This window comes from Coregonus clupeaformis, chromosome 7 (genome assembly GCF_020615455.1).
Source record: "Coregonus clupeaformis isolate EN_2021a chromosome 7, ASM2061545v1, whole genome shotgun sequence".
NCBI lineage: Eukaryota > Metazoa > Chordata > Actinopteri > Salmoniformes > Salmonidae > Coregonus > Coregonus clupeaformis.
The window spans coordinates 71,145,136-71,169,432 of record NC_059198.1 but is presented as its reverse complement, the minus strand read 5'-3'; the positions used below and the strand labels follow the sequence as shown (position 1 = coordinate 71,169,432).

The window sequence follows — 24,297 nt, the reverse complement described above, 5'->3', positions numbered from 1 at the left end:
CATTAGCAGCTTTGAGAATTTCCTTGTATATAATACTCTCCCATCAGGGGACTCTGGCTTTGTAGGACCAACCCTGCCAGGCAGGCTCAGAATCTTGAGGGGGCGGTGCTGCTCAAGTAGGTCTCTGACCGCATTTATTTCTCTGTTTAGGCTGCATACTCACAGCAGGTCCATAAAAGAGATGGGAACTTCTCTTTGGTGTATGGGTCGCTCAGGTGGGTGTCCAGGTTATAGGGTTAGGGATCTTTCCATCATGATAGGACAATAAAAAATTAGATTAGATGTATACTATATTTAAAAATGTATATCCCTCATCTACACAAAATTGAAAGCTCTTTCTCACTACCCCTGCTCATAGACCCCGTTGGCTCTGGGATATGCAACCATTTCCCCTCTCACTCACTTAACGCCGCATCTTTCCAAACACAAAAATGCACACCACATGGTTGACTGCGGAAGAAATGGGCCGAGCGTGCAAACGCACCCGCATCCACACCTGCCGCAAGGGGGAAAGGACGCCAGAGAGAACACAGGACCAACCACAACAACCATCCGCCAAAACAACAACCGCCCGCCAAAAAAGCCATGTTCTAATTATTTGTATTTAAATATGTATTATTCTGCTTGTTATCTTTTCTTGTTATATCGTTTTATCCTTTTATAAAATACTATACTTACTATAAATGTTCTTTAATATTACAATCCCTATCATTGCTAGTATTGGGTGCTCCATTATTCGACTCCTCTATTACAACTTTTAGAATAGCCATGGAGTAGTCTTTGTGTCTCTGAACATTTGGTTGTCGATATACAGTTTATCCACCACGAGTGCAACACGTTTCCCTTTTAATCTGTTTTCCTTGAAGATTGGATATAGAACTTTGCGCCTTTCTGCAATCTCCCTCGGAAACTGATCATTCATGCCTATTTTGGTGCCAGCAAGTCTTTTCCCTAGGCTTTTAACCATTGCTTTATCTTTAAAAAAAGCAAATTTGGCAACGATTGGGCGCTCATATTTCTGTCCTCTTTTTCCGAAACGGTGTACACGTTCGAGTTGGATTTTATCGACAGCCTCGAGTGGGATTTGTAGGGCTGTATGCAGGAAGTCCTTCATAATATTCTCTGTTATTTCTCCCTCCTTTTCCTGAATACCCGTAAGTACTAGATTTTCTCTCATCTATCTAGTTTGGATGTCTAGTAAGGCTTCTCTCAGAAGGTTGTTCTCCTTTTTAAGTTCCCTAACGTCCGTTTCCATTTTAGAGACTGTCACTTTTAATTTTTTGGTTTCTTTCTCCATTACAAAAGCTTTTTCGTCACTCATTTGAAGACTCGCTTTCAACTCTTTTACGTCCTTACTGACCAATTCTAGTATGCCCAATTTGTCATTTATCGACTTCAACAGGTCGCTTTCCACACTTACCAGACCCAGTGGTGAAAAGCATATATCATCTGTATCAGTCGATAAGTCGCGTTTCCTCTTGAGGATCGGCTCTCCTCGCTTATCTTCCACCATGTTTGGGTGTTGCGTGTTGTTGTAATATTTGTCGATATATTTCTCTAGCCTTATGATCTGTTTTGTGTTATTATCCAGATTGAATTATATTAACTGCGAATATATGAAATGCAAATATTTAGTCTAACTTACTGATTTTGAATATTATGTTTTTATCTTGAGGTGGTTTGTACCGCTTTCTATTCAATACGCCATCTTGTCTACGCGCGCCCCCTGTCTTAGAATTATATTCTTAGTACAGACGCCTACATTCAACACAAACAAACCAACACCCAGACATTTAGCCTACAGTACATGTACAGTGCCTTCAGAAATTATTCACACCCCTTGACTTTTTCCAAGTTTTGTTGTGTTACAGCCTGAATTTCAATTGTATTAAATTGAGATTTTGTGTGACTGGCCTACACACAATACCCCATTATGTCATTATATTTTGAGATTCTTTTAACAAATTCATTAAAAATTAAAAGCTGAAATGTCTTGAGTCAATAAGTATTCAACCCCTTTGTTATGGCAAGCCTAAATAAGTTCAGGAGTAAAACATTTGCTTAACAAGTCACATAATAAGTTGCATGGACTCATTCTGTGTGCAATAATAGTATTTAACATGATTTTTGAATGACTACCTCATCTCTGTACCCTACACATATCATTATATGTAGGGTTCCTCAGTCGAGCAGTACATTTGAAACGGATTTGTCGTGACTTGAATTTAACATTAATCTGGAGACTGTTATTTATCTAATCAACCAACTATGTTTAATTGTTACCCAATTAAATTAATCATGTAACAATTAACTAATTAGTATCTGGGGCACCACGAGAGTGCTTCTTTAAAGAGTTACCATCTCCTGAATTAAACTCTAAAAGGTCTTTACCTATCACATCTATAAACAGTCAACTTATTCATCATAACCTCGTATCATCATTCTGAGCAGTCGTAACATCCTTGCATCTGCAAAAAAAAATAAAAATTATTTATTTACTAGCTAATTTAATGGGAACACAGGAGAAACACACACACTCTGCAAGGTTATTGACTGGAGACTTAATACACTGAAAACAGGTCCCTAGCGGAATGACAACAACATGGGTGCTAGTTAAAGAAGAGAGGGAGAGAGAGATGGACAGAGACACTTAACATTGCCACATTCAGAAACTACTCTCACCTACAGTAACCATATACTTTGCACACGAACTCATGAATGTATTTACATGAAATGCCTGGGTTCGCCGGGGATCTCTCGGTGAACGGGGCAGCCTTGGAAAAGGGGTTGGGCCCTTTCGTGCACGCTTGTAAGGCTCTGATTGTCCGAAATGGTTCCAACAATTCTTCTCCTGTTGTCCTTCTTCGTAGTTGTCCGGTATCCGGTGACTTGTCGTGTAGTCCTGAACAGAACTACAGAGTTGATTTTCCTTCCATTCGCTCTTGAAGATGCTTCTTTGAAGATAGCTAGCCAGCCGTATCGATGGTTCCCCTGTGGGGAGATGAGAGTAGCGTAATACGATAGTTTGAGCAGAGTATCAGGATGGTCCTACTTAAATTCGCTTTAGAAGATACTTTACTTAGGACAGCTAATCAGCCGTACCAGTGATTGTCCGGGAGGTGAGTTTTTCATCTTCACTTCATGTTGAGATTCAAAGTTAACACCATTTTAAATGCGAAGCTGCCGCTTCACGCTTTTCTGGTCTGATGTGTTAATTGGTAACCCATCATTTATACATTCTGCTTGAAAGGGGCGGTTCCGGCAGGCTGGCACGCTTTCTGACCTCACTTCGGGGCGGTGATTACTCACTGTGCAAAGTTATGTAAAACAATTATCTCTTATAACTTCTCAAATCACATCCCTCTCTTAACAAAAACACTTCCATCATTTTTCATATTACATGCACAACGCATAGTATGGAGACTTCATACAGTGGGGAAAAAAAGTATTTAGTCAGCCACCAATTGTGCAAGTTCTCCCACTTAAAAAGATGAGAGAGGCCTGTAATTTTCATCATAGGTACACGTCAACTATGACAGACAAATTTAGATTTTTTTTCCAGAAAATCACATTGTAGGATTTTTTATGAATTTATTTGCAAATTATGGTGGAAAATAAGTATTTGGTCACCTACAAACAAGCAAGATTTCTGGCTCTCACAGACCTGTAACTTATTCTTTAAGAGGCTCCTCTGTCCTCCACTTGTTACCTGTATTAATGGCACCTGTTTGAACTTGTTATCAGTATAAAAGACACCTGTCCACAACCTCAAACAGTCACACTCCAAACTCCACTATGGCCAAGACCAAAGTGCTGTCAAAGGACACCAGAAACAAAATTGTAGACCTGCACCAGGCTGGGAAGACTGAATCTGCAATAGGTAAGCAGCTTGGTTTGAAGAAATCAACTGTGGGAGCAATTATTAGGAAATGGAAGACATACAAGACCACTGATAATCTCCCCTCGATCTGGGGCTCCACGCAAGATCTCACCCCGTGGGGTGAAAATGATCACAAGAACGGTGAGCAAAAATCCCAGAACCACACGGGGGGACCTAGTGAATGACCTGCAGAGAGCTAGGACCAAAGTAACAAAGCCTACCATCAGTAACACATACGCCGCCAGGGACTCAAATCCTGCAGTGCCAGACGTGTCCCCCTGCTTAAGCCAGTACATGTCCAGGCCCGTCTGAAGTTTGCTAGAGTGCATTTGGATGATCCAGAAGAGGATTGGGAGAATGTCATATGGTCAGATGAAACCAAAATAGAACTTTTTGGTAAAAAACTCAACTCGTCGTGTTTGGAGGACAAAGAATGCTGAGTTGTATCCAAAGAACACCATACCTACTGTGAAGCATGGGGGTGGAAACATCATGCTTTGGGGCTGTTTTTCTGCAAAGGGACCAGGACGACTGATCCGTGTAAAGGAAAGAATGAATGGGGCCATGTATCGTGAGATTTTGAGTGAAAACCGCCTTCCATCAGCAAGGGCATTGAAGATGAAACGTGGCTGGGTCTTTCAGCATGACAATGATCCCAAACACACCGCCCGGGCAACGAAGGAGTGGCTTCGTAAGAAGCATTTCAAGGTCCTGGAGTGGCCTAGCCAGTCTCCAGATCTCAACCTATAACAGATAACATTTTTAATGACATCACAAAATAACAAACAAAATGACCTTAGTGTCGACGACATTGAATGTTACTGAGTGGCCTAGTTACAGTTTTGACATAAATCGGCTTGAAAATCTATGGCAAGACTTGAAAATGGCCGTCTAGCAATGATCAACAAACAACTTGACAGAGCTTAAAGAATTTTAAAAATACTAATGTGCAAATATTGTACAATCCAGGTGTGCAAAGCTCTTAGAGACTTACCAAGAAAGACTCACAGCTGTAATCACTGCCAAAGGTGTTTCTAACATGTATTGACTCAGGGGTGTGAATAGTTACGTAAATTAGATATTTCTGTATTTCATTTTAAATAAATTAGCAAACATTTCTAAAAACATGTTTTCACTGTCATTATGGGGTATTTTGTGTACATGGGGGAGAGAAAAATCTATTTAATCAATTTTGAATTCAGGCTGTAACACAAAATGTGGACTAAGTTAAGGGGTACCAATACTTTCTGAAGGCATTGTATAGTATTGTAAGACGGTCTGACACTAGGACAGCAGTTTCTCTTTCAGCCTCCTTCTAAACAGCTCAAAGCCCCCACTGTTAAGTGTTCTGACACAGGAAGCAACACATCAAATATTTATGACAAACATCCCACACACTGTTCCCACAACTAAGAGACAACACTGGCATCAAGTATGTGTGTTTTTTTTGTTGGTTTTTCTATCCTTGTGGGGACTAGAAGTCCTCACAAGGATAGTAAAACAAGAAAAATTCAGACAAGTGGGGACATTTTCCAGTCCCCACAAGGAAAAAGCCTATTTTAGGCTTAGGGGTTAAGTGTTAGGATTAGGGTTACAATTAGGGTTAAGGTTAGGTTAAGGGTTAGGGAAAATAGGATTTTGAATGTGAATCAATTGTTTGGTCCCCACAAGGTTAGTAAAACAAACATTTGTGTGTGTGTTTGTGTGGGCGCATGCGCACGTTTGCATGTCTCCAGATTGCGGGCTTGCCAAAGACTAGGGCAAACCAGTTGTCTAGGTACTGCTCCGTTTCAGCTGTCGTGGGCAGCCTAGCTGTTTGGAGAAGGAGGTGCTTTCTGTACCCTTGAGTGTCCATGCATACAGGGACCTTTGAAATGTTTGGATCCTTTTTTAATGTAAATTTGATTGGTGGATTCAAATAAAGTATTTAAAATGTGTGTGTGTATCCTGGTGAGCAACAACATTCTGGGATGCATTATGCATTCTGAACACACACCAATTTGTAAAGTTGCCATGGAAATTGAAATTAAGTCCTAGGAGAAAATAACAGTCTATCTCCAACCCATGCTGCAGAGTTCGCAATCAGCAGCCTTGGAAACCAAAACCATACACATTAATTTAGCCTAAATAAATTACTTGGATTTAGAGCGGCTGTGTGTGTGTGTGTGTGTGTATATCTGTTGGTTATCCAGCACACAATCTCATCAGCAGCCATTTTAATTATCTCACTGCACCTGAAATGAACATAAATTAGGCCTGATTAAATTAACACACTCACACACATGACTGGTGACACAACGCACTTCCATGTTGTCTCCGTACTGCTGTACTGTTTGTTGCTACTTGGCTACCTGCCAAAATGTACTCTTAATAACTATTTAATCAAACTCTGTATTTAAGAAGTTTATCGAGGTCTTAGTTTTGTCCTCACCCTACTTTTTTAATTCAACTTTTTCACCCCGGACGCTTTATCTGGACATAGATCTGCAGGACCTCCTCCGTCCGTAAAAAAGAAAGCTAAGTAACATGATGCCCTCTCATTGCAATCACTGTACTCTTAATATACAGGAGAACTATCGCCTTATGGTGAGGATAGCCGAGTTGCAAGCTCAGCTTCAGACGCAATCGTTAGGCAAGGGCAATTTAAGTGTAGGAAAGGATGATACAGTGTCTGTGCCACCAGTAAATACAGGATGTAGTGTTAATCCCCCTGCACAGTCCCCGCAGCCGGACAATTTTCTCATGGCTTCTGGAAATAAATGCTTTCGGCACGCTCAACCGGTGTCGCTCATTCAGCCGATAGAAACTTTCAACCGGTTTTCCCCACTAAGCAGCGAGTCGGAGTCAAAGCCAGAGCCTTCGCAGGTCTCTCCTCCACCCATTACGGGGTCTGAGCCGCCGAAGCCTCCCACCATTAACTCGGACAAATTGAAAACCCTAGTGATTGGCGACTCCATTACCCGCAATATTAGACTTAAAAATAATCATCCAGCGATCATACATTGTTTACCAGGGGGCAGGGCTACCGACGTAAAGGCTAATCTGAAGATGGTGCTGGCTGAGGTTAAAACTGGCGAGTGTAGATGGTATAGGGATATTGTTATCCACGTCGGCACCAACGATGTTAGGATGAAACCGTCAGAGGTCACCAAGCACAACATAACTTCAGCGTGTAACTTAGCTAGAAAGATGTGTTGGCATCGACAGATTTTCCCTGGCCCCCTCCCAGTTAGGGGGACTGATGAGCTCTACAGCAGACTCGCACAACTCAATCGGCCCTCTTTCTGGGAGTCCCCCACAAATAGGACAAAGCCTGGCCTGCTTAATGTTAGGACTACTTAATGTTAGATCCCTCACTTCCAAGGTAGTCATAGTCAATTAACTAATCACTGATCATAACTTTGATGTGATTGGCCTGACTGAAACATGGCTCAAGCCTGATGAATTTACTGTGTTAAATGAGGCCTCTCCTCCTGGTTACACTAGTGACCATATCCCCCGCGCATCCAGTGAAGGCGGAGGTGATGCTAACATTTACAACAGCAAAACATTTATTTTTACTTACTGCGTTTTCATCTTTTGAGCTTCTAGTCATGAAATCTATGCAGCCTACTCAATCACTTTTTATAGCTACTGTTCACAGGCCTCCTGGGCCATATAAAGCGTTCCTCACTGAGTCCCCTGAATTCCTATCGGACCTTGTAGTCATGGCAGATAATATTGTAATATTTGGTGACTTCAATATTCACATGGAAAAGTCCACAGACCCACTCCAAAAGGCTTTCGAAGCCATCATCGACTCTGGGTTTTGTCCAACATGTCTCTGGACCTACGCATTGCCACAGTTATACCCTGTGCAATTGCCTCTCTCTCTCTCTCTCTCTCTCTCTCTCTCTCTCTCTCTCTCTCTCTCTCTCTCTCTCTCTCTCTAAGCCAGCTGACATTTACTCCTGAGGTGCTGAACTGTTGCACCATCTAAAACCACTGTGATTATTATTTCATCTTGAAGAACGATCTGGCCTTAATGGCCATGTACTCTTATAATCTCCACCCGGCCACCCCTCAGAGCCTGGTTCCTCTCTAGATTTCTTCCTAGGTTCCTGCCTTTTTAAGGAGTTTTTCCTAGAAACCGTGCTTCTACATCTGCATTGCTTGCTGTTTGGGGTGTTAGGCTGGGTTTCTGTATAAGCAATGCTGATGTAAAAAGGGCTTTATAAATACATTTGATTTGACACGTGTTCATTTTACTATCCTTGTGGGGACCAAACAATTGATTCCCCATAAAAAAATTACCTTACCCCTAAACCTAACCTCTAACCTTAATTGTAACCCTAACCCTAAAATAGCATTCTTCCTTGTGGGGACCGGAAAAATGTCTCCACATTTTCCTTGTTTTACTATCCTTGTCAGGACTTCTGGTCAAACACACACACACACACAGAGCTGGGTATATTATCTCCCGCAGCACTGTGAAGGCCAGTAAAGCTGTCACTGCAGATAGCACAGTGGGGTAATTGGCACTTAGAATCAGTCTCCTTCAGTGACGTCTTCATCAGAATGACACCTCATTGGATTTGAGAAAACTGACATTCCAATGGTGATATTTCTATAGGTCTTTAAAATATGTCTTATTTCACATGGCAAAACAACAGCCTTACTATCAGCGTATTCCACCAGCAAAACAACATTGCACAAAGTTGCACGTATAGGTACACTTTAATCCATTTCTAACCCCAAAATCTAAGAGATAAAACCCCCAAAACAAAGCTCAAGTGTAAATTACTTTTGAAAGTCAAGTGCAGTGCGATGTTGGCACGTGTGTCTCTTAGTCTACTGACCTGGCATGGATACAGGCTGCCTGGTGAAGGAGACGTTGAAGGCGGGCTCGTCGCTGAGGGGCGAGGGGTACATGCGCCTACGGATGAAGAAGCCCGCTCCGCAGCAGAACAGCACCCCCATCATCAGCATCAGCCTGGAGAGAGAGAGAGTTAGTTCAAGATCTTTTGATAAGCACAGATCCTGGATCCACTGTGACCTCCACTGACCAAAGTGTCTGAGGTCGTAAGGTCATAACATCCCTAACAGACACTGCTGCTGAACCAATTGGAGCCACCGATCAGCCGTGAGAGCGGGAGCAGTTGAGGGTGAATGCACGTAAACACTGTTTACTGCCCTTTTATATTTTGCACCTTTTGCAGAAAATGCATTGAAAGCATAGCGAGCTTTACTTTTTTCACTGCGACCGGCAGTCAGAGCCCAACAATTACAAACAAACTACATCATTGGGATTATAGTGGGACAGCCAGAGATTTAAATCCAAAAACAGAGAGGGGAGGGAAGGTGAGGAGCATCTCCAAACAGTCCAGCAGTAATCTACTTAAAGACTGCACAGATTAGTGCAGCGGCCTATGCCCCAAACGACCCTATGAAATACTCATTTAGCAGCTTAGATAGGAGCTGCTGTAACTTCTCAATTGAGAGAGAGGATAGAGGCAGTGCAGATTAATTGTAAACCACGTATCACCATCAATCTTGGAGATTTAAATTACTTGTCAATGCCGCAGCCAGACAGCTAATCAGACAAAACGGCAAAGCATGATTTAGCTGCGGAATTATGTCTGTGATTACACAAAGTATATCACATATACCTAAAACCTCCATCTGAAAAAGGGTAAAAAGACATGATTAGGGAAAATGTGCAATTACCCGTGTGTAATATACATTTGAGGAACCTTAGTAGATAGGGCACTATAAAAAGGTTAAATACTGGTGCTGTACATGATACCAGGAATAGTCTAAATCGTCCTTCCGACCAACTGAAACGCAATAAATAGTTCCAATAACATACATACACACACACACACACACAATATTTATTTATATATACAGTGCCTTGCAAAAGTATTCATCCCCCTTGGCGTTTTTTTTCTTCAATTTTGTTGCATTACAACCTTTAATTTAAATGGATTTTTATTTGGATTTCATGTAATGGACATACACAAAATAGTCCAAATTGGTGAAGTGAAATAAAAAAATTTAATAATGGAAAAGTGGTGCGTGCATATGTATTCACCCCCTTTGCTATGAAGCCCCTAAATAAGTCACATAATTATTTAACATAATTAGTTAAATAAAGTCCACCTGTGTGCAATCTAAGTGTCACATGATCTGTCACATGATCTCAGTATATATACACCTGTTCTGAAAGGCCCCAGAGTCTGCAACACCACTAAGCAAGGGGCACCACCAAGCAAGTGGCACCATGAAGACCAAGGAGCTCTCCAAACAGGTCAGGGACAAAGTTGTGGAGAAGTACAGATCAGGGTTGGGTTATAAAAAAATATCTGAAACTTTGAACATCCCACGGAGCACCATTAAATCCATTATAAAAAAATTGAAAGAATATGGCACCACAACAAACCTGCCAAGAGAGGGCCGCCCACCAAAGCTCACGGACCAGGCAAGGAGGGCATTAATCAGAGCGGCAACAAAGACACCAAAGATAACCATGAAGGAGCTGCATAGCTCGACAGCGGAGATTGGAGTATCTGTCCATAGGACCACTTTAAGATGTACACTCCACAGAGCTGGGCTTCACGGAAGAGTGGCCAGAAAAAAGCCATTGCTTAAAGAAAAAAATAAGCAAACACGTTTGGTGTTCACCAAAAGGCATGTGGGAGACTCCCCAAACATATGGAAGAAGGTACTCTAGTCAGATAAGACTAAAATTGAGCTTTTTGGCCATCAAGGAAAACGAGAACACCATCCCCACAGTGAACCATGGTGGTGGCAGCATCATGCTGTGGGGATGTTTTTCATCGGCAGGGACTGGGAAACTGGTCAGAATTGAAGGAATGATGGATGGCGCTAAATACAGGGAAATTCTTGAGGGAAACCTGTTTCAGTCTTCCAGAGATTTGAGACTGGGACGGAGGTTCACCTTCCAGCAGGACAATGACCCTAAGCATACTGCTAAAGCAACACTCAAGTGGTTTAAGGGGAAACATTTAAATGTCTTGGAATGGCCTAGTCAAAGCCCAGACCTCAATCCAATTGAGAATCTGTGGTATGACTTAAAGATTGCTGTACACCAGCGGAACCCATCCAACTTGAAGGAGCTGGAGCAGTTTTGCCTTGAAGAATGGGCAAAAATCCCAGCGGCTAGATGTGCCAAGCTTATAGAGACATACCCCAAGAGACTATATATATATACAGTGGAGAGAACAAGTATTTGATACACTGCCGATTTTGCTGATTTTCCTACTTACAAAGCATGTAGAGGTCTGTAATTTTTATCATAGGTACACTTCAACTTTGAGAGACGGAATCTAAAACAAAAATCCAGAAAATCACATTGTATGATTTTTAAGTAATTAATTTGCATTTTATTGCATGACATAAGTATTTGATACATCAGAAAAGCAGAACTTAATATTTGGTACAGAAACCTTTGTTTGCAATTACAGAGATCATACGTTTCCTGTTGGTCTTGACCAGGTTTGCACACACTGCAGCAGGGATTTTGGCCCACTCCTCCATACAAACCTTCTCCAGATCCTTCAGGTTTCGGGGCTGTCGCTGGGCAATACGGACTTTCAGCTCGTCCTGTCCCCTTTGCAGAAAAGCATCCCCGAAGAATGATGTTTCCACCTCCATGCTTCACGGTTGGGATGGTGTTCTTGGGGTTGTACTCATCCTTCTTCTTCCTCCAAACACGGCGAGTGGAGTTTAGACCAAAAAGCTCTATTTTTGTCTCATCAGACCACATGACCTTCTCCCATTCCTCCTCTGGATCATCCAGATGGTCATTGGCAAACTTCAGATAGGCCTGGACATGCGCTGGCTTGAGCAGGGGGACCTTGCGTGCGCTGCAGGATTTTAATCCATGACGGCATAGTGTGTTACTAATGGTTTTCTTTGAGACTGTGGTCCCAGCTCTCTTCAGGTCATTGACCAGGTCCTGCCGTGTAGTTCTGAGCTGATCACTCACCTTCCTCATGATCATTGATGCCCCACAAGGTGAGATCTTGCATGGAGCCCCAGACCGAGGGTGATTGACCGTCATCTTGAACTTCTTCCATTTTCTAATAATTGCACCAACAGTTGTTGCCTTCTCACCAAGCTGCTTGCCTATTGTACTGTAGCCCATCCCAGCTTTGTGCAGGTCTACAATTTTATCCCTGATGTCCTTACACAGCTCTCTGGTCTTGGCCATTGTGGAGAGGTTGGAGTCTGTTTGATTGAGTGTGTGGACAGGTGTCTTTTATACAAGTAACGAGTTCATTGTAGAATAATAGTGAAGACATCAAAACTATGAAATAACATTATATGGAATCATGTAGTAACCAAAAAAGTGTTAAACAAATCAAAATATATTTTATGTGAGATTCTTCAAAGTAGCCATCCTTTGCCTTGATGACAGCTTTGCACAATCTTGGCATTATCTCAACCAGCTTCATGTGGTAGTCACCTGGAATACATTTCAATTAACAGGTGTGTCTTGTTAAAAGTTAATTTGTGGAATTTCTTTCCTTCTTAATGCGTTTGAGCCAATCAGTTGTGTTGTGACAAGGTAGGGGTGGTATACAGAAGATAGCTCTATTTGGTAAAAGACCAAGTCCATATTATGGCAATAACAGCTCAAATAAGCAAAGAGAAACGACAGTCCATCATTACTTTAAGACATGAAGGTCAGTCAATCCAGAAAATGTAAAGTACTTTGACAGTTTCTTCAAGTGCAGTCGCAAAAACCATCAAGCGCTATGATGAAACTGGCTCTGCTGCAGAGGATAAATTCATTAGAGTTAACTGCACTTCAGATTGCAGCCCAAATAAATGCTTCACAGAGTTCAAGTAACAGACACATCTCAACATCAACTGTTCAGAGGAGACTGTGTGAATCAGGCCTTCATGGTCCTATTGCTGCAAAGAAACCACTACTAAAGGACACCAATAATAAGAAGAGACTTGTTTGGGCCAAGAAACACGAGCAATGGACATTAGACCAGTGGAAATCTGTCCTTTGGTCTGATGACTCCAAATTTGAGATTTTTGGTTCCAACCGCCATGTCTTTGTGAGACACAGAGTAGGAAAACAGATGATCTCTGCATGTGTGGTTCCCACCATGAAGCATGGAGGAGGAGGTGTGATGGTGTGGGGGTGCTTTGCTGGTGACACTGTCAGTGATTTATTTAGAATTCAAGGCACACTTAACCAGCATGGCTACCACAGCATTCTGCAGCGATACGCCATCCCATCTGGTTTGCGCTTCTATCATTTGTTTTTCAACAGGACAATGACCCAAAACACACCTCCAGGCTGTGTAAGGGCTATTTGACAAGGGGAGTGATGGAGTGCTGCATCAGATGACCTGGCCTCCACAATCACCCAACCTCAAACCAATTTGAGATGGTTTGGGATGAGTTGGACCGCAGAATGAAGAAAAATTAGTGCTCAGCATATGTGGGAACTCCTTCAAGACTGTTGAAAAAGCATTCCTCGTGAGGCTGGTAGAGAGAATGTCAAGAGTGTGCAAAGCTGTCATCAAGGCAAAGGGTGGCTACTTTGAAGAATCTAAAATCTAACATATATTATGTTAGAATGTTTTAAGCATGTAGAGGTCTGTAATTTTTATCATAGGTACACTTCAACTGTGAGAGACGGAATCTAAAACAAAAATCCAGAAAATCACATTGTATGATTTTTAGGTAATTAATTTGCATTTTATTGCATGACATAAGTATTTGATCACCTACCAACCAGTAAGAATTATGGCTCTCACAGACCTGTTAGTTTTTCTTTAGCCCTCCTGTTCTCCACTCATTACCTGTATTAACTGCACCTGTTTGAACTCGTTACCTGTATAAAAGACACCTGTCCACACACTCAATCAAACAGACTCCAACCTCTCCACAATAGCCAAGACCAGAGAGCTGTGTAAGGACATCAGGGATAAAATTGTAGACCTGCACAAGGCTGGGATGGGCTACAGGACAACAGGCAAGCAGCTTGGTGAGAAGGCAACAACTGTTGGCGCAATTATTAGAAAATGGAAGAAGTTCAAGATGACGGTCAATCACCCTCGGTCTGGGGCTCCATGCAAGATCTCACCTCGTGGGGCATCAATGATCATGAGGAAGGTGAGGGATCAGCCCAGAACTACACGGCAGGACCCAGTCAATGACCTAAAGAGAGCTGAGACCACAGTCTCAAAGAAAACCATTAGTAACACACTACGCCATCATGGATTAAAATCCTGCAGCGCACGCAAGGTCCCCCTGCTCAAGCCAGCGCATGTCCACGCCCATCTGAAGTCTGCCAATGACCATCTGGATGATCCAGAGGAGGAATGGGAGAAGGTCATGTGGTCTGATGAGACAAAAATAGAGCTTTTTGGTCTAAACTCCACTCGCCGTGTTTGGAGGAAGAAGAAGGATGAGTACAACCCCAAGAACACCATCCCAACCGTGAAGCATGGAGGTGGAAACATCATTCTTCGGGGATGCTTTTCTGCAAAGGGGACAGGACGACTGCACCGTATTGAGGGGAGGATGGATGGGGCCATCTATCGCGAGATCTTGGCCAACAACCTCCTTCCCTCAGTAAGAGCATTGAAGATGGGTCGTGGCTGGGTCTTCCAGCATGACAATGACCCGAAACACACAGCCAGGGCAACTATGGAGTGGCTCTGGAAGAAGCATCTCAAGGTCCTGGAGTGGCCTAGCCAGTCTCCAGACCTGAACCCAATAGAAAATCTTTGGAGAGTGCTGAAAGTCCCTATTGCCCAGCGACAGCCCCGAAACCTGAAGGATCTGGAGAAGGTCTGTATGGAGGAGTGGGCCAAAATCCCTGCTGCAGTGTGTGCAAACCTGGTCAAGACCTACAGGAAACATATGATCTCTGTAATTGCAAACAAAGGTTTCTGTACCAAATATTAAGTTCTGCTTTTCTGATGTATCAAATACTTATGTCATGCAATAAAATGCAAATTAATTACTTAAAAATCATACAATGTGATTTTCTGGATTTTTGTTTTAGATTCCGTCTCTCACAGTTGAAGTGTACCTATGATAAAAATGACAGACCTCTACATGCTTTGTAAGTAGGAAAACCTGCAAAATCAGCAGTGTATCAAATACTTGTTCTCCCCACTGTATATACAGTGGGGAGAGCAAGTATTTGATACACTGCCGATTTTGCAGGTTTTTTTCCTTGAATGAGTAGATGTGTCCAACATTTTGACTGGTACTGTATATACAGTACACATACAGTGCCTTCAGAAAGTATTCACACCACTTGAATTCTTCCACATTTTGTTGAGTTAAAGCCTGCATTTTTGTCACTGGCCTACACACAATACCCCATAGTGTCAAAGTGAAATAATTTTTTTATAAATTTGTACAAATATTTTATTTTTTATTTTGCTGAAATATCTTGAGTCAATAAATATTCAACCCCTAAGTTCAGGAGTAAAAATGTACTTAAGTCATATAATAAGTTGCATGGACTCACTCTGTGTGCAATAATAGTGTTTAACATGATTTTTGAATGACTACCACATACAATATAAGGTCCCTCAGTCGAGAAGTGGATTTCAAACACAGATTCAACCACAAAGACCAGGGAGGTTTTACAATGCCTCGCAAAGAAGGGCACCTATTGGTAGATGAAAAAAACGAAAACAAAAAAATCAATCAGTGGATGCTCCTCAGAGGAGGAAGGGGAGGACCATCCTCCTCAGTGAATTTCAGAAAAATAAATAGTGAAACATTAAAAAAGTTATTCTTTTTAGATAAAACTATACTAAATATATGAACATGTCACTGAATAATTGATTAAAACGCATTGTTTTGCAATGAAGGTCTAAAGCCTCAGCAGCACTCTGTAGGGTAACACCATGGTGTAGCCGGAGGACAGCTAGCTTCTGTCCTCCACTGGGTACATCGATTTGAATACAAAACCTAGGAGGCTCATGGTTCTCACCCCCTTCCATAGACTTACACAGTAATTATGACAACTTCCGGAGGACGTCCTCCAACCTATCAGAGCTATTGCAGCATGAACTGACATGTTGTCCACCCAATCAAAGGATCAGAGAATGAATCTAGTACTGAAAGCATAAGCTACAGCTAGCTCGCGCTGCAGTGCATAAAATGTGTTGAGTAGTTGACCTAAAGAGAGAGAAAGACAATAGTTTATCAGTTTTAGGGCTGTCCCCGACTAAAATAAATCTTGATCGACCGAGAGTCGTCTGTTCTTCCGACCAATCGATTGGTCAACATTTTTTAATGTGTATTTGTCCATATATAGACACACCCTATATGTTCTAATAAAATCAACTATACTGAACAAAAATCTAAACGCAACATGCAACAATTTTAAATGATTTTACTGAGTTACAGTTCATATAAGGAAATCAGTCAATTGCAATAAATTCATTAGGCCCTAATCTATGGATTTCACGACTGGGCAGGGCACAGCCATGGGTAGGCCTGGGAGGGCATAGGCCCAGCCAATCAGAATGAATTTTCCTCACAAAAGGGATTTATTACATATATTTTCAAAGATGCGTGGATCATCATTATTTGGACCGTATAGGTTAATGAGCCATAATTGTTTATGGTCCAACAACATATTTAAAATCATCCATCTACCTTGAGGATCTGTTTGGACAATTTGCACATTCGGATCAAAATTACTGTTAATTAAAATCATCACCCTTTTGAATTTCTTTGCCCATGGGAGAAATATATTTGTTTAGGCATTTTAGTTCGTTTGACATTTGGCAAAGTGAAACCAACCAGACCAAATGAAAAAAATACAATGTAACAAATAATCAAACTCTGATTCGAACTATAGCAAACCAAATGTTCCAAATCAAAATGAGAACAAATGTTGTTGACTGAAGAGAGTGATACTCTCCTAATCAATTATTAACATAGTATGAACTCACTGGAAAATAGATTGAACAAAAACAAGGAAGTGTGTGGGTGTATGAGGACTGATACCTTTGACAAAGTTATGGCTCAGTTCAAGAGGTAATAAAGCATTTTGACAGGAGGATTATGGCTGTGTTTAGACAAGTAGCCCAATTCTGATCTTTTTCTTTCACTAATTGGTTTTTTGCCGAATCAGATCAGCTCTGAAAAATATGTGAAAATATCTGATGTAATTGGTTTTTCCAATTAGTGGAAAAAATATCAGAATAGGGCTGCCTATGGAACGCCGTGTGGGTATTTGCGTGTCAAAAAAATACACGTCAAATGACACTTTTTGACGTGTCAAGTAAGCTTGTTGACCAATCAGGACCTGAATAATCGTCACATAATTTAACACGTTCATAAAATTGTTTACGTAGTTATTACATATTGATTACACTTTCACTCGTATTTCATATGTCACAACGACACATCGAAACGTATGCTATGATGCTGGTAAAGTTTTGTCTCGCGCACAGTGCTGGTCATAAAAAAACGTTAGCTGATGGATGCAAACAATGTTCTTCCCCAAAAACATAGCAAAACGACAATCTGTTTCAGTAGCTATAGTTAGCTAACAAACTATCGAGCTAGGTGTCATCTAAAATACCCCTAATTTATAAAACTGTTCTTATTTGATTAATTAATGGTGGTCGGACCCACCTATGTGAAGCTAGCCACAATAATAGTGTAATTTGCGGTTAGCCTTCAAAATAAAAGTATGTCATTGACTGATCCAAATGAATACAAATAGTGGAATTATGCCATGGATCATGCTAAACGAGGTTGGATTATTGTTATAGAAATTCAAGAAAATACAATAATTTGTTAATTTGACAAAAATCTGTTGAAATCACACTGGATGTATTAGACTTTAGAATTGCATTGGGGGCATATTTATTTCACTGTACAACCTTACCTATGGATTATGGATCAATGACATGGGGTATCAGTCTTTCAACAACACATAACCCGGTCCGGTCAAGCCTCACCAGCCAGATGAAGTTTACTGGCTCTTTATAACGTTAGCTTTGGGCAACATGGTTAAGTAGCTGGCTAGCTAGTTATTTTCATGAACTGAAGTTCAAGTGGCTACCTAGCTAATACTTACTCACATGGATTCCTAAATCATTGCTAAGAATATTGAAAATGACTGCAGTTTCTATTGGTCATTGTTTTCAGGCTAACGTTAGTTGATTGGTGCTAGCTAGGTAACGTTACCAAGCTAAAGATAGCTAGCTACCCCAGAAGTTGCTAATAACATCTGTATCAAAGATATTTGCAAACATTTTTGATCTTGCTCGTTTGATCCTGATCTTATTTCAAATGCTCACACAGATGTTTTCCCATTCGGTCGAACAAATAATGCATTATTACCAACGCGCTATTGTAAACACATGGTTGGTGGCCGGTGTGTGCTTGTTTGCAGACTTTTTTCTGTACAGCTACTGATCGTAGTGGTGGCGCTTGCACGTGCAAATTCAGCACACACAACATTCTATAATAGAATTGTATTATTTGACGTGTCAAATTAAAATCTTATTTGACGTCAAACAGTGTTATTTGACGTGTATCATTTTTGACACGCAAAGACCCAAACGGCGTTCCATAGCTGCCTGTAAACGCTGTAAAAACAGCAAATCATTAACCCAACAATATCCTATAAAAGCTGTTAAGTTATTGTGGAGAGTCAACCCCATCTTGACAAGAAGCTGAGAGGAATGAAGACTTAATTTGTAAAGGTGAGTGATGCAGAGTGCTGTTCAAGAGGAAGTTCTTTCCATCTAAACATGGCTATTCTACGTTGCAAAGCTATTTTTCAAAATTCCATCAATATGGAATGATATCAGGCCTAATTATTTGTGAGTATTCTCTGCATCCTCTTTATCTTTCAGATGATACTGACAGCGTTTGTAGCCTGTGCCTTTCTGCTGCAATGTTCTCTGGGTATGGATGAACCTCCAGAGCTGATGAACAAGCAGCTCTCACACCATGTCACTCAGAGCATTGTGACCACAGTGGACGGTGAGTGATGTGTTCTGTCTATCTATGGTGCATTTGGCTATGCATAGCTGCATAGTTCCTCATTTTGTATTGTTTGTTTTGAACAATGGCTTTCAATTTTCTGTTGATAACTACCAAAGTGATTGCTAATACTAGGGTTGCAAAGGGAGGGTATATTACTAGACACTTTTGAAGATTACCAACATTTTAGTAACTTTTATGTTTTGGGGGGGATTTTCTCAGATGACATCTAGTGGCCTTTTTGGGTACTTCAGATTATCACAGGTGGTCTATCCACTAGCAAGTCATGGACAATATATATATAAAGAATTAATACTATATATACACTGAACAAAAATATAAATGCAACATGCAACAATTTCAAAGATATTACTGAGTTACAGTTTATATAAGGAAATCAGCCAATTGAAATAAATTCATTAGGCCCTAATCTATGGATTTCACATGACTGGGAATACAGATATGCATCTGTTGGTCAGAGATACCTTAAAAAAAATAGGCCTCAAAATGGGCCTCAGGATCTCATCACGGTATCGCTGTGCATTCAAATTGCCATCGATAAAATGCAACTGTGTTCGTTATCCGTAGCTTATGCCTGCCTGCCCATACCATAACCCCACCACCACCATGGGGCACTCTGTTCACAACGTGACATCAGCAAACCCCTCACCCAAACATCACCATACACGTGGTATGCGGTTGTGAGGCCATTCCTGCAGTCAGCATGCCAATTGTACGTTCCCTCAAAAATGTAGACATCTGTGGCATTATGTTGTGTGACAAAATTGCACATTTTAGAGTGGCCTTGTATTGTCCGCAACACAAGGTGCACCTGTGTTGGATTAGCTTGGCAAAGGAGAAATACTCACTAACAGGGATGTAAACACATTTGTGCACAAAATTTGAAAGAAATAAGCTTTTTGTGCTCATGGAACATTTCTGGGATCTTTTATTTCAGCTCATGAAACATGGGATCAACACTTTACATGTTGCTTGTCAACTTCATTTTTGACTATTTTAATGATTCTATATTAATTGAAAGCAGTAACTCCCCTAAATGTACTCTGAACATATCATCACTCTAGGACCAAGAAAATATATTAAAAATAGATTCTGAAGTTTCATAATTGTATGTTCATTAATAGAGGACCACAGTATGAGTCATAATACCCCAAAGTAACTAGCGGTCAAAAAGGTAAATGGTTCCAGTCGTTTTCCACCATGATTTTTTCCATAGGGGATTTTAGAAACACTTAAAATAACGGCTGTGTTTCGTGTAGGCTTACCCTGGCGTGACGTTTTGATAACCGTGTAAATCTCTCTAGGACAAGGTGACTTTTATCAATATATTCACCTGTATTTTCCCCACAAAAATGAAATGTTAATTAGCTGCTAATGTGGCTATCATAAAGAACTACAAATGCCATGATGATTTGGACGAGACTGCCAAATCAAGGCAAAGGTAATCTGAGAGTAAATAGAGCTGAATATATTGATAAAACTCACCTTGTCCGAGAGAGATTTACATGGTTATCAAAACGTCACGCCAGAGTAAGACTACACGAAACAAAGCCCTTATTTTAAGTGTTTCTAAAATCCCTTATTGGAAAAATGTATGGTGGAAAAATTATTGGAACCATTTCCCTGTTTGACGACTAGGTTTTACGGGTTATATGACACCTCCACTGTGGGGCTTTATGGGAAAATATAGTAATTTTTTCCAATTCCTGAAAAGTTTCTGTTAAGAGGTTTTCATCAGACCGCGACGATATGAATACATTTTTTATTCAAGTACAAATTACAAAAGTTACCATAGATCACCATAGATTACCTTTTTATTACCAAAATTACAGAAGATTCTGGTAACTTTGGTAAATTACGGGTAGTTTTGCAACCCTAGCTAATATTTTACTCTGAGAGTCCTTTAGGTGACTTTTGGCAAACTACAAGCGGGCTGTCATGTGCCTTTTACTAAGGAGTGGCTTCCGTCTGGTCATTGTACAATAAAGGCCTGATTGGTGGAATGCTGCAGAGATGGTTGTCCTTCTGGAAGGTTCTCCCATCTCCACTTAGGAACTCTGGAGCTCTGTCAGAGTGACCATCAGGTTCTTGGTCACCTCCCTGACCACGGCCCTTCTCCCCCGATTACTCAGTTTGGCCGGGCTCTAGGAAGAATTTTGGTGGTTCAAAACTTCTTCCATTTAAGAATGATGGAGGCCACTGTGTTCGTGGGGACCTTCAATGCTGAAGAAATGTTTTGGTACCGTTCCCCAGATCTATGCCTCGACACAATCCTGTGGCTTGGTTTTTACCAATAGTCTCTGCTACCGCTGGTGTCGATGTCACATCTGAGAAAACCCACACCAACGGCAACTCTGTGACTGAAATCATCAGCCACTCAATGAGTGTAGAGGTGGATGTCCCAGCCAACCACCGCTGCGTGGTGAAAATGGCAGGAAATAATTACAAGATTGAAATCCCGTTCACCGCACACCTGGCTAAAGAGTACACACGGCACTGTCCATACCACCACAGTGAAGGGGGTCTACAGAGATGTACAGGTGGGGGTGATAGACGCAGTGGCGGAACGCTGTCAGCCTAACCCCAACCCCCGGCCCTGTGCTGCCTAAGTAGCAGGCAGTTGATAGGTCCACTGTACCAACAGGGCATATGCAGAGAATCCTGTGTCCATCAACAATGTCTGTGACAATCTTTGTTGTGTTTTGTTCTATCAACTGACATGGACGATTCTGTACTCAATCAATGTATGTGTTGTCGATGTTTCTTTCAGTCCTAGATCGAAGACTAGATTAATTTCTTTCTCCATTCCTGGGATTAGAGAATACATAGATGATTTTAAATACCATATAATTATATACTGTATCTCTCTGATGAATACTGTAAATTGTGAATGAATAATCAGATTTTTTCTAAAGCCTTATATGTGAGTATAAAAATATAATAAACCATTTTAATATTGACAAAACATGTAATGTGAATTATTAAAAATCATATGTGCACATTGCCGTTTTAATGTAATTATAGACTGAGTGTACAAAACATTATGAACACCTGCTCTTTCCTTGACAGACTGACCAGGTGAATCCAGGTAAAAGCTATGATCCCTTATTGATGTCACTTGTTAAATCCACTTCAATCAGTGTAGATGAAGGGGAGGAGACAGGTTAAAGAAGTATTTTTAAGCCTTGAGACAATTGAGAGATGGATTGTGTATGTGTGCCATTCCGAGGGTGAATAGGCAAGACAAAACATTGAAGTGCCTTTGAACGGGATATGGTAGTAGGTGTCAGGCGCACTGGTTTCTGTCAAGGACTGCAACGCTGCTGGGTTTTTCACACTCAACAGTTTCCCGTGTGTATCAAGAATGGTCCACCAACCAAAGGACATCCAGCCAACTTGACCCAACTGTAGAAAGCATTGGAGTCAACATGGACCAGCATCCCTGTGGAACGCTTTCGACACCTTGTAGAGTCCATGCCCCAACGAATTGAGGCCGTTCTGAGGGCAAAAGGGGGTGTAACTCGTTATTAGGAAGGTGTTCTTAATGTTTTGTGAACTCCGCATACAAACATTAGGCTTGGGCGATATACCGTTTACCAGGGTATTTCAAAATACTGACGGTATAATTTTCATTACCGAAAAAAATATATATAATGAAATACTAATAATCATAATAATATATTTTTTGGGGCGGGGGTGTGTGCTCCTCCACAGCTTATACATTAACTGTACGTTAAGTATGACTATAAGAAATCTAAGATGTGTCAGAGGAGTCATTTACATTTGAGTCATTTAGCAGATGCTCTTATCCAGAGCGACTTACAGTTAGTGAGTGCATACATTTTTCATGTTTAACAAGTAACACCGTTCACTCTCATGTTTACTTAACATCCTCTCACTGTTTGATAATGACATTCAACTTGCCACTAAGTAGATACAGTCTTCATGCCATGTGGCACTATCAGACAGAATCATCACCCAGTTTATCCACAGATCCTTCCAGTAGTGAACCAACCTCTCCAACCGCTCCAGACAGACACCAAATCCAGAAACAAACTCACTCAGTTTATTCCGTATTGATTACCTTTAGAGTTGTAGATGTAGCAAGCCATGTCCCAATGAGCACAGCAAAACACAGCTTAGGCCTAATTGTTTAATTCATCAAATTGAAGCACAAATAAGAACCCACCAACCCAAGATATCCTTGTTCATCAAAGTATGAATACTAGGGGTGTAACGGTACACATATTCGTACCGAACCGAATGAATACGTAAAAAAATATATTTGAAACAATTTAAAAAAAACTAGGCCTATAGGCTATGCATTGTATGCCATTGCCTCAAGTAAATCTGAGGTGAAAAAACATTGTAGGCTATTCCGTTAAAACTAGAGCCTATGCACACGTTGTAATAAAAATTACAATCTTAACTGCCGCATTTCAAACTATCCTTTTGTGAGGCGCAGCCGGGAACTCGTTTTGTACAATGGTGAGTGGTGGGGTCGATAAACCAGAATAGGAAGATCCTCCAACATCATTTCATTCTACACTTTTTTGAATATTTTGGCTTCACAGTAGATTACAACAGCGATGGACAGAGAGTTGTGGATAACATTTTAACAGTATGTCGCCTCTGCTCAACGAGAATAGCCTATGCAGAGTGGCATGTGTAGCTTGTTGTTGTTGTCGGCCAATCACAAGTCATCATCGTGGGACTACAGTCAGAGCCTCTGTGTGTGGCAAAGCACGTTAGGAGATGATCTAATCAATGGAAGATGGAATTAAAAGTTAAATGAGAAGGATATGCTACAACGACCAAGAACCAACAGGTAGGCTCCTACTTAATAATCTGAATGGAGGTGTTATTTTTAACTGTAGGACATGGAGAAAGTGCATGCCGCCTCAATTAGCCTAGCTAGCTAATTTAAGCTAGCTTAGCTAACTTGCTTCTTGGTTTGATGCATTCAAGACAGGTACGCCATAATCATGGCCTGATTGGTGGAGTGCTGCAGAGATGGTTGTCCTTCTGGAAGGTTCTCCCATCTCCACAGAGGAACTCTGGAGCTCTGTCAGAGTGACCATCGGCCAGCTCTAGGAAGAGTCTTGGTGGTTCCAAACTTCTTCCATTTAAGAATGATGGAGGCCACCGTGTTCTTGGGGACCTTCAAAGCTGTAGAAATTGTTTGGTACCCTTCCCCAGATCTGTGCCTTGACACAATTCTGTCTCGGAGCTCTACGGACAATTCCTTCAACCTCACGGTTTGGTTTTTGCTCTTACTGTTGGACTTTATATAGACAGGTGTGTGCCTTTCCAAATCATGTCCAATCAATTGAATTTACCACAGGTGGACTCCAATCAAGTTGTAGAAACATCAAGGATGATCAATGGAAACA

General features: G+C 41.1%; 1 protein-coding gene across 1 annotated transcript in view; it reads right to left on the bottom strand.

The window, feature by feature from the left end:
• Positions 1-24,297, bottom strand: part of LOC121569129 (vesicular, overexpressed in cancer, prosurvival protein 1) — a 119,811-nt gene that overhangs the window by 13,297 nt on the left and 82,217 nt on the right. The window contains exon 4 of the mRNA XM_041879791.1: positions 8,719-8,852. Within this exon, the coding sequence (XP_041735725.1) occupies positions 8,719-8,852 (134 nt within the window). The remainder of the gene's footprint in view (positions 1-8,718; positions 8,853-24,297) is intronic.